This window comes from Sminthopsis crassicaudata, chromosome 5 (genome assembly GCF_048593235.1).
Source record: "Sminthopsis crassicaudata isolate SCR6 chromosome 5, ASM4859323v1, whole genome shotgun sequence".
NCBI lineage: Eukaryota > Metazoa > Chordata > Mammalia > Dasyuromorphia > Dasyuridae > Sminthopsis > Sminthopsis crassicaudata.
In genome coordinates this window covers 221,721,606-221,732,848 of record NC_133621.1, presented here as the reverse complement: position 1 = coordinate 221,732,848, position 11,243 = coordinate 221,721,606, and the positions used below count along the sequence as shown (strand labels likewise).

At 35.8% G+C, this 11,243-nt stretch overlaps 1 protein-coding gene across 1 annotated transcript; it reads left to right on the top strand.

Annotated features, from left to right (window-relative positions):
* The first annotated feature begins 1,193 nt into the window (after positions 1–1,193).
* LOC141542810 (olfactory receptor 9K2-like) lies at positions 1,194–2,135 on the top strand. The gene has a single exon (XM_074267401.1). It carries the CDS (start codon positions 1,194–1,196, stop codon positions 2,133–2,135), a length of 942 nt encoding a protein of 313 aa, XP_074123502.1.
* The last annotated feature ends 9,108 nt before the right edge of the window (positions 2,136–11,243 follow it).

The following is an 11,243-nucleotide window of genomic DNA, read 5'->3' as shown; positions in this document are numbered from 1 at the left end:
GGAGTGGAGATTCATGGCATGCAACTTTTGTAACATCCAATTAATGGAGGAGGGACTTGTGCTTCAGGATAGGAAATAAAATGCTGCCTTTTGAGTCTCAAAGAGGTAGCTATTCACCTAGGCACCCATTATTGCAAGAATGGAAAGTGAATCTTTCCTGCTTCATCAGTGAGTCAGTGGAGCTCTCAGGAGACTATTTTGTTTCTTACAATAGTGAATGGACCTGTGATTTTATTGCTTTTGGGAACTCCTGAATGAAGGATAGCTATCAGTATAGGTCAGTATTTTAATCTGCAATTTGAAATCTCATGGAGTTGTCTGAACCTCTAGGAGGTTAATTGACTTTCCTGCGATCACACAGGTAGCATGCATCAGAAGCAGAATATGAACACTTAACTATTCCCTGCTGTGAGGCTGTTTCTCTCCACTATGACATAATGGATGGAGAATGCTAGGCCTGGAGTTAGAAAGTTCTGAGTTCAAATTTGTTCTTGGACAGATTTTGCTCTGTGACCCCCAGGAAACCACTTAACTTCTGTATCTCAGTTTTCTCAAAATGGGGACAATAATATAGTACCTACTTCCCAGGCTTTTTATAATCATGAAATGGCAACAACAGTGGATCAAAATGGAAAGATTTTGAGTTCCTTGAGGGAAGGACTTCTTTGCCTTTCTTTTCATCTCCAGAGCTTTGTATAGTGCTTGGCACTATAAGAAACAAAATGTTTTACCAAGAACTCCACTGACTCACTGATGAATGCAGGAAAGATTTGTTTTACATTCTTGCAAGAATGGGTGCCCAAGTTAGTAGACACACTTTTGGAAATGCAAAGGCAGTGTTTTATTTATTGTCCTGAAGAGCAAGTAACTCCCAGGATTCTCCATTAATTGGATGTTATAGAAATTACTGAATGTGAATCTCCACTTCTCATCATATAGCCAGTCTCTACACCCCAGGAGCTTACATTCTTATGGAGGCTAAGTTCACTATGCTCCAATTCAAGTCTAAAACCACCCCATTTTTTGCTGTCCTTGTGAGTTTCAATTTTCTAATTTAAGTTTCATTTCTCCAATTTAATTTTCATAACTCTGTGGAAACCAAATTCAATATCTCACAGCACATAGAAGGCATTTAATAAATATTTATTGACTTGACTTTTGACTTCGCTTGTGCCTCTTACTAGGTATGTGCCATGAGTGACAGAGGAGCAGACAACCATTCAGAAGTGACCGACTTCATTCTTGTAGGATTCCGAATCCGCCCTGAGCTCCATACTCTCCTCTTCCTGCTTTTTCTGTTTATCTATAGCATGGTCTTTCTGGGAAATGCTGGCATTATAACTCTCATCCTTACTGACCCCCGATTGAACACACCCATGTATTTCTTCCTAGGCAATCTCTCCTTCATCGACCTCTCCTGTGCTTCTGCTATAGCACTCAAGGCCATGGCCAATATCTTATACATGAGAAATACCATCTCTTTCACAGGTTGTATGATCCAGCTCTTCCTCTTTGCCCTCTTCATGGTAACAGAAGGTTTTGTTTTATCAGCTATGGCTTATGACCGCTTTATAGCCATCTGCTCTCCTCTGCTCTATACTGTTCGCATGTCAAGATGCTTTTGCACCCAGCTTGTGTTGGGTTCCTATCTTTGTGGCTGGTTTACAGCCATTCTCCAAGTAAGCATGACCTTTTCTTTATCTTTCTGTGCCTCTCGAGTCATTGATGATTTCTACTGTGACTCTCACCCAATGGAAAAAATCTCATGCTCTGATATTTTTTTCCACAAAATAGTGTCATTAACTTTGGCCGGCGTCATTATTTTTCCCACAATTGTAGTCATCCTGGTGTCCTACACTTATATTGTAGCTGCCGTCTTGAAAATACGCTCTTCTGAAGGTCGAAAGAAAGCCTTCTCAACTTGTAGTTCTCACCTGGGGGTTGTGAGTTTGCTCTATGGGACTGTCTTTTTTGTTTATGTCATTCCTCCCAACAATCCTGAGTTACGCAAAATAGCTTCTGTATGTTATACCCTTGTCACTCCAATGTTGAATCCTCTGATATACTCTCTAAGAAATAAGGAAGTCAAAGCTGCTTTGCAAAGAATTGTGGGGAAGAAAAAAGCCTTACTCTAAATCTTTTCTCTTAATTGCTTTTTCCAATGTGGATTCTGTAATCCTGAGCTGGCTTAATTGTGGATAGGGATAGAAGCTAGATCTGTGATTTCATAAATGTAAGGAACTATTATATAAGGATTCCTCAATCAGTGTAAGTTGGTCCTATCTCTGCAGCTTATCATAGAGAATAGAATAAGATTATTTTTGAAGTCATTTTCCTGTCACATCTAACTATTCATGATGCCTTTTAGAGTTTTCTTGACAAATATTACTAGAGTGGGTTTGCTGTTTCCTTCTCCAGCAGAATGGGGTGCTGAGAGGTTTAGTAATGATATAATTAGAATAAAAATAGTAATAATACCTATCATTTATATGGTGTTTAATATGTGCCAGGCATTGTGCTAAGCACTTTACAATTATTAGCTAAATTGATCCTCAAAATAACCTTGGGAGTTAGGTGCTATTATTACCCCTGTTTTGTAGATGAGGAAAGTGAAGGAAATAGAAACTAAGGAATTTGTCCAGAGTTTCCACAACCAGCCTATGTCAGAAGCAGCACTGGGATCCCAGTTCTTTCTGGCACCAAGGCCAGCTCTCTTTGAAAAATACCATGTTGCCCTTACTAGTCTCCACTAGAAGAGAAGAAATTTTCTGTGATATTCTTCATTCGTTCTTAAATGTTCATTCATCTTCTTAAATGTTCCACCCATTCTTACTCCAGGCTAAAATCCTTTTTACATATTCTGGCCTCAGAGGCACATTATAAAAACATTCACTGCAAACCTTAATACACTTAATTGCCTTCTGACAGCAATTGAGGCTTGTGGATTTGATTGCCGACGTTTCTGGATGCCTTCAGGATTGGTAAACTGGAAATATACTTTAGAAGACTGACCATTTGGGAGTTTATTTCTACAAAAGGTGTGCATGGTGGGGAGGGGTAAACTATACAGGAATTAATGAATTTTTTTTTGAAATAAAAAGTTTATATTGTTTTTTAAATGTCAACAAAATTTTTACCTTGAGTCAGGTGTGTGTGGAAAGTGAAGGGGATGGAATAGAAATGAAAGAAAGATAAGATACTTTAATAAGTACTTTTAAAAAGTACTTTGCTGGCTCATCATAGAGGTCAATGAGAAAAGAGGCTTATTGTCATTAGTCCCTTGACATATCTTAGAGGCAGAAGCTGCTTAAATGGCATTATTCAATGGCAGTTTAATGATCCTCATCAGTTTACATATTCTCTATAATCTGCTATACCTTTCTTGAAATCATAGTTGCTTCTTGGATTTATCTAAATGATCAATTATTCACACTAATAAATTGAAATAAACAGAAAAAACTCTAGAATTCACATAAAAATGTGAATATCAGGCAAAGAGACCATTTTAATGTGTGAGATTTCTGGAAATTTGCATTTTAATTTAATAAACCCAGTAGATTATGCCTGGCTTGAAGTTCAGAGACCAAGGAACAAAGAAGTCAAGTCATCTAATCAGAGAAGGTAATTCCACTCCTGCTCTTACCTCTCCCTACCACCATTCTCTGAATAGCAAGCTTCTTCCTGGTCTCTGTTTTCATTCTATCCATAAAAGAAAGAGGCCACAAAGAATTCAATATGAACTCAAAGCAGACTGTATATACATATTTTGCAATATATACATATGTGTGCTCACATGTTTTTATTGATGTGGCCAAATCCGAGATTTGGGAGAGCAAAATGAGTTGCAAAAAGAAAAAAAAATGTGAAAAAACCACAATGAAATAGTCTCCCTATCAATAGTTATTGACAAAAAAAGGCCATGAGTAAAATCTAAAGATGATTTTTTTTAACATGCTTTAAGGAAAGGAGAGATTATATTGCTTACAGGAGAAGAAAAAAATATAAGGCAAGAGTTGGAAAGAGAACAGATATTTTTAACAAAGTATTCTGTTTGAAGATGCTAAGTGATCAGTCTTCTAAGGGAACCTAGATCAAGGAAGTAAGCATTGAGATTATAGAGGTTGATTAAGATATAAGGATTGTTTGGAGATGCTAAATAATTAAGTCTTTAGACTGGACTTGGATAAAGGAAGTGGATGAAATGTCATTGACTCATTTCCTTGCTGGACACTGTATAGGAATTTTGGTCTCTATTATCCTACAAAAATAGGATAGTCTGGGAAAACTAGTGTCCTTGTAGTCTTTAACAATAAACTGGTTTTTGAAGTTCACATCACATATTATGTGATATATACATTATTTACACAATCATTTCTTTGTGATATTTTTGGATCTCTATAATCAATTTGCAAATCAAGCAGACTTCCACTATTGGCTATGGAAGGAATTCTGAAAACACTGTGATCCTCTGATTATTTGAGGATTCACTGAATGACAAACAATAGTAGATAAGAGTCCAGACAAAAGTAGATTTTATCTCTCTTGACTTCTGTTCTTTGCTGATTAAATAACACTGTTTGCTTAATGGTAAGAACTGATTACAGTATTCTGAGTGCAGTCTTGTGAATGACCTAATATCACATATCCCTACTGTTGAAAAGACTGCTGGGAATTTATTCACTGGATTACAGAATGAAACATCATCAGAGGCATTCAAGTTGCCTGTTCTTTTATTAAAGTATTTGGAAAAAGAGGTTCTAAACTTTAGATCAATGATGTCAAACTCAAATTAAAACTATTCCCTGAAAGCTATGTATAGACTTAGAAAGTCACAAGTTAACATAATTTATGTTGTTTCACAATCATGCATGTCATCAAAGATGTATTTATACCACCTTAATGAAGTTTTCTATTGATAATATGAGGTAAGACTAATCTTGCCCTCTGTGTGTCTCCTTTTTACATTTTGGATGACCTTGTACCCAATTCTATTTTCTTCACTTAAATCACTAAATCTTTTAGGTTTTCATTTCCCAAAGTGTAAACTGAGGGGCACAAGTCCAGGTCATGAAATGAATTCTTATCTTTTGTACTTACAAGCCCTTTGTTGATATGTGCCATGGTTTCTCTGTGAGGACAATCCAGTATTCCATTGGTCTTTGAACTGAAGTTTATCATTGCAATGTGCCTTCCTTGCCTTCATCACTTGCCAGCATGGATAAGCAGGCTAGAAAGAAATTCTTTGTTTCATCTATGACATGCAAATAAAGAAAAAGTGAATCTTGTAATTCTCTGGTCTTGAACATTCCATCACTCTCCATAGCTAAGAGAGTGTGTGTCATTGTTATACCTTCAGGAACTAGAAGGGGAGAATAAATCTGTTTTAGAGAAAACTTCAGGGTAAAGATGGGGAGAACAAAGAAGTACCTTGAAGCACTGTGCTCTTTTAGGATGGTTTCTTCTTACTGCAGGTCTTGGTGGGTGGTTTCTTCATAATAATTTTCATTAAAACTTTTTAAAAATGTTAAAATTATTAAAATGTGATTGGGAAAAATAAAATATCATATAAAAATAAATGTTAGTTTAATTGAAAAAATATTTGGATTGCTTATCTTGTTAGACTGTGAGTTCTTTCAGGACAGGGATGATATCTGATTGACTTCTATGGATGGCATCGAGGAAAGGTGTTCTAAATAGTGGGCCCCCAAAGGCTATACATAATTAATAAAGACTACAAAAGATATATTTGTCTGATCACACTTCTTGTCTATAGTGCAAATTATTTATATCCCGCCCCCCACTGTCAGATAAAAGACAAGACCCTTCACATTTTCCTCTTGTTTTTTCTTCTCATTGGGTTTTTTCCCAGGCAATGTTATTGGTTTCTATTTGTTGAAATGCAACAATTTTAAAGTTAAATATAGAGAGTATAATTCAGATAATTCCCCAGGATTTGAATCAATCGATTAATCCTCCCACAGGCCTCTTCTGGCTTTTCTATTTATGTCATTCATAAATAGTTGCTTTGATACAAGGTCATCATAGATGGATTAGTTTGGGAGAATAAAAAAAAAGCTAAAAAAATGAATAAAGAGAAGGATTTGATTATCTATGTAGAAAGAGGGAAAAGTTATTCAAAATTTTTACTGGAGTCAGATGAAAGAAAAAAAAATCAGCTTAAATCCTCAATTCCCACCATTTCAACTATTTACTGTTAGGAGATTATTTTATTTTAGCCCTGACTGAGGCTGACTCTTGACTCCCTAAGCATGAAGTCCTCTGATGCTCCCGGTTAAGAGCCTGATAAATTAATTGTCCACATTTTCTTTTGCATTTTCAGTTTTTTATTTTTAATTCTTTTTGCATTTTTTCCTTTTGTTTAATCTATAAATATATGTAGGGATCCTAAACCTAATTTTTCAATTTTAATCCTATTCAATTTTGTCCTATCTCCCTCATCAACAAATATATTGAATGAGTAAGCTATAGTCATTAACTTTACTTTTTTCAGCACATTCACACTCTTAGAGACCTGCATGACTAATGTTCACATTATTGTCCAAAGTCACTGATGACTTCTTAGAAGATTCTTACTATAAGAGTTGGACTAAATAGCCCTTAAGGTCCACTATATCCTTGGATAAAGAAATGACAAAGCATTCAACTGTCTTGGCCAAGAAAACCCCAGAACAAAAGTCCATGGAAACACGTAGAGGAAGGCACAGTGTTGACATTTTATGGCTCTAGGTTCAGGTCCATTTTCATCACACGACTAAATTTTGAATATCTGTCTTTAAAAAAGTCCTTGAGCATAGTGCTTTAAAATTTATAGAAAACTGTTAACTTATAGAGAACTACTTTTAAGTAGTTAAACATTAAGTCTATCTCTGATTTGTTCCTTGATGGACAACTAAATGGCATCAATGATTTATAACGAGCAAGGAGAACATAAGTTTCCAAGGTCAAACATGCGAAGGTCATCCAAAGGAAGGTATACACACACACACACACACACACACACACACACACACACACACACACAAAGTTAAAAGATCTAAAGACATCATCATCATCACTGTCATTTAAAGAGTACTTTATAATTAACAAAATGCTTTTACAAATATTACCTCTTTAATCCTCATAAAAATGTGGGAAGTAGTTTCTGTTATTATTTCCCTTTTATAAATGAAGAAACTGTAGCATACAGAAGTAAAGCGACTTGCTCAGGGTCACACAACTACTAAGTATCTAAGGTGCATTTTGAACTTAGATCTGTCTGTCTTCATCCAGTGTGATGTCAAAATAGACTTTTATAGAACTTGAAAAGAGCTGCATAGGAAGAAGACATGACCAGGTTACAACAATTTGCATTATAGTATCAGTCATATCATAGGTCCATCAAAATATTGAACTAAATAGATTCTATTGGAAAGCTACAGGGGAGTTTTTAATCTTAAAGCAACCTGTTATCTATTCTACCACCTTACACAATGAAACATCCCAATGTGATTTCATGGATGGAACATGGATTAGGATTTAGAAGAAAGTTGGAACCCTATAACTATCCCTTTTTGTGGGAGATAGGAGTATAATTTCACTGGTTGGTTTGATGCAAGTGGGACCAATTAATCAATAAACATTATAAAGTACCTACTCAGTGTAAGGCATGGACAAAGTGCTAGACTACTCCTAGATGTCACCCCCATCTCCTGGATCCTGAAAGTTCAATGTCAGGGGAAATTTATTCCTTTAGAGGAAAGGAACTGTCTCACTTCTGCAGAAGCTGAAAAAATTAGTTTCACCCACCTTGTTGCCAGAAAGCAATCTTCCTCTTAACAATTTTATTCTTTGATGGATTCCCAGAAGCCTAAAATAAATACAACTGAATTAGAGGAAATATATTGTATATATTCAGATATATACATATACATTCAAACATATATGTGTTTCTATAGAATTTTCCATTAGAATTAGTATATATGAGTATATACAGGAATAAAGGAATACACATTTGTATAGCATATGTTATGTGCCAATCATTATGCTAAGGACTCTAAAATATTTTCCCATTTGATCCACACTATCTTAGAAAATTGTTATTATCACCATCTTCATATATCCTCAGCTGCAGAAACTCCAGCAGAAAGAAGTTAATAGGGTCATATGGTTAGTAAGTGTGAAGCTAAATTTGAATTTAGGTCTTTGTGAATCCAATGTGCTACTTAACGATCATAAAAATGTTGACTCAACATTTATCAATGGTATTAGTTCATAATTCCCCAATTCAGCATTTTACATAATGTTTTAAGATTTGCAAAGCACTTTACCTATGTTATTCTATTTGATCATCATAACAACACTGTGAGGTAAATTCTATTACCTCCATTTTATGAGTGAAGAAACTGAAATTAAGAAATTGATACTTAACTAGGGTCACACAATCAGAAAACATATAAGGAAGAATTTGAACTTAAGCCTTCCTGGAAGATTTACAATTGTTATTTAATTATTTATAAGTAATAAAATTTTATTTATTACTCAAAATTATACTGGTTAGACTTGTGTCTACATAGTCATTTGCTTTATGATTCAAATCATGTGGCCATCATTTCCCTTTCCTAAAGATTGTGCTATCACATCTCTGACTCTATATACTTCTCCCTTCTTGGGTTTCAGATCTCTCTAGGAACTCACATTTCTTGGTGGAATCCTGCTCACTCTGACATAAATCTTTTGGAGAAGGTTACCTCTCAGTGCATAGATGTGTTCTATTTATACCTACCTTAAGGTTCCCATCTTTTAATACTTTTCCCTTCAAGGGAATAATCTTCAGAGTAACTCTTTTCTTCCTCAAGTAATGCTGCTTTTAAATTCTGCCTTTCATCATAGTTCTTTTCTATTACCTTTCAAATTTCTACTAGAGCAGTCAGTCAACAAGAAGTTATTAAGCACTAATTCTATTCCAGGCATATGCTAAGTGCTGAGGATACAAATAAAAGCAAAAAGAAAGATGATTCCTGTCTTCAAGGGCATTGTATTAAATTCTAATGTGGGGAAGACAATACATAATAGGGGAGCTGAAACGTGGAGGAGAGAAGAAAATTCTCAGGATATAGTAGCAAATTCCAAAGAATGAGGAATTGCTAGCCTGGGTTCTTCCTTATGAGAAAAATGAATTAAATAATCAATATTGGGGAGTTCCAGGATTTTTCTCTGAAGGGCAAGGTGGATAATGAAATGAAAGAGTCATTGCCCTACTCAACTAGAGAACCTTCCAAAGAATTTAATCTAATTTGAATTCTTCCCCAGGCTACTCAGGATTGATTAAAGATGAATTATTTGATTAGATTTCCCAAGGCTGGGGAATGTCAGGAAGTAAATAACATAATCAAAGTCACATCTCCCAGTCTCTCATTAGAATAAATTTACCTTTTATTATAATACTCCTTTTCATTAATTGTCAACCAATCAAAGTTATTTGCCATCTGCTAGAATACCTACTTTTTCCAGGGCATATAAGCATCAAGAAGTAGTCATAATTGACCATTGGCATGTCAATTTAGCCCTTTTTTGTTGATTATGTGTTAGCTGTAGTTGATGAGATTGATTGTAATTTACTGTCATGATATTGAAACACCTTGTTTTCTCTAGTGAAAGCCCGGCAAATAGACTGTGCCCTGAGCTTGGCACAATAACAATCCTTTGTGCTTACCCTCTGGCAGTTATATTAACTTCCTTATTGTCCAGGATCTTGAGAGCCAGATTCAGCCAATGCCACACAGCAGAAAGGGATCAATTAAAATGTCCTAACATAACAGTTTCTGAATTCCTGTATTCATAATTACTTAGTGAACCAAACCAATTGCTGCACTTCTGTTCCCACCATGCTAACTTTGGTTTTGTGCTTCATTGAATAATCACAAGATTCAACTACCTCTATGACCTGAGACAATCACAAGGTCCAGTGATTCTAATAACTTGCACACTGTTCCCACAGGATCCAAGAGCATCTGAATTGTCCCAAAGATACCTGCACGCATGGGCCTGCCAAGCATGATCTAAGAATTATTGTATTGAATCTCCCCTTTTTATGGTTGTCAGAGTTAAATACTTTATCTCTGCCATGAGCCAAAAGTCTTTTTGCTCAGGAAAATGGACTTCTGCTTGCAAAATTTCTCTCATTTTGAAATTAAACTCTTGTTTGATTTCTGACTTCCCTGTTTCTAGCCTACCTTATTCAGCTTCAGCTTGGAGACTTGATTTGGTCCAGTTGACATCCAGATACTCTCATAAATTTTTATTTGCTACACATTAAAATGGACATTCAAAGAAGATTTTGCCAATGGAACATAAGAGTGGAGAAGACAACTATATTGTGATAGTGAAGAATAGAGAATGAGATAGGCAGTCAGCCCATTCCTAGAAATAGAAGTTCTGAGAAGTACTAATTGGTGGGAGAAGGGACTCACACAATAGAGTGAGAAGACAGCTGAGTCATGATGGTGCAATCTAGAGAATGAAGGCTGGCTGAAGTATTAAACCATTATAAACATCATTTACCCATAGATTAAGTAGGGATCATATGGTCATGCCTTTACTAACCTTTGGGAAGAGAGAACTTGTCTCCTTTGATTTTCAATCCCCATTCGGTAAAAATTAACACAATCTATTGCATTGGTATATTCCCCTGCTCTCCCATTTTACATCATTTGACTGATTAAAAATCAGTGTTTACCTTTTCTTGTCAAGTAGGGGAAAATATATTTGGCAAAGCTGTAAAGTATAGACTAGCTCCCTGGGGGCCTCAGGGTCAGCCAGAATCAGGATGAATTAAAGTCCTTAGTCTTTAGGGGGAGAAGTGAAGGAAGCAGACAAACTTCCACGAATCTTGCCAAAGATCTCTCTTGGATTTTTGAGTCCAGAATCTCTAGCCTCTCTCCTCCTCCTCCTGCAGCCAAGTCACTCTCACTTCTATTCCTCTGCCCTCTTATCCTTGCCTCTCATCTTAACACCAAACATTCAGTAAGCACCAACAGTGAAAAGAGCCATTTATCCAAACATGCTAATAGAGTCATTGTCTCATATCAAATAGGTAATTAGCTTTAAATGCTGGGTTGTCTGATTCAAGTATACAGTTTTGGAGTTTCAATCCTCTACACAAAGTCACTATACATTTGGGGGATTCTTTCCCTAGGGTCAGTCCCCCAGTTTCAAGGCAGCACATTTCCAACCTATTAAATTCC

Bases quoted from the DNA above. Each gene is read 5' to 3' on its own strand.
- LOC141542810 (XM_074267401.1), top strand. From the start codon at position 1,194: ATGAGTGACAGAGGAGCAGACAACCATTCAGAAGTGACCGACTTCATT.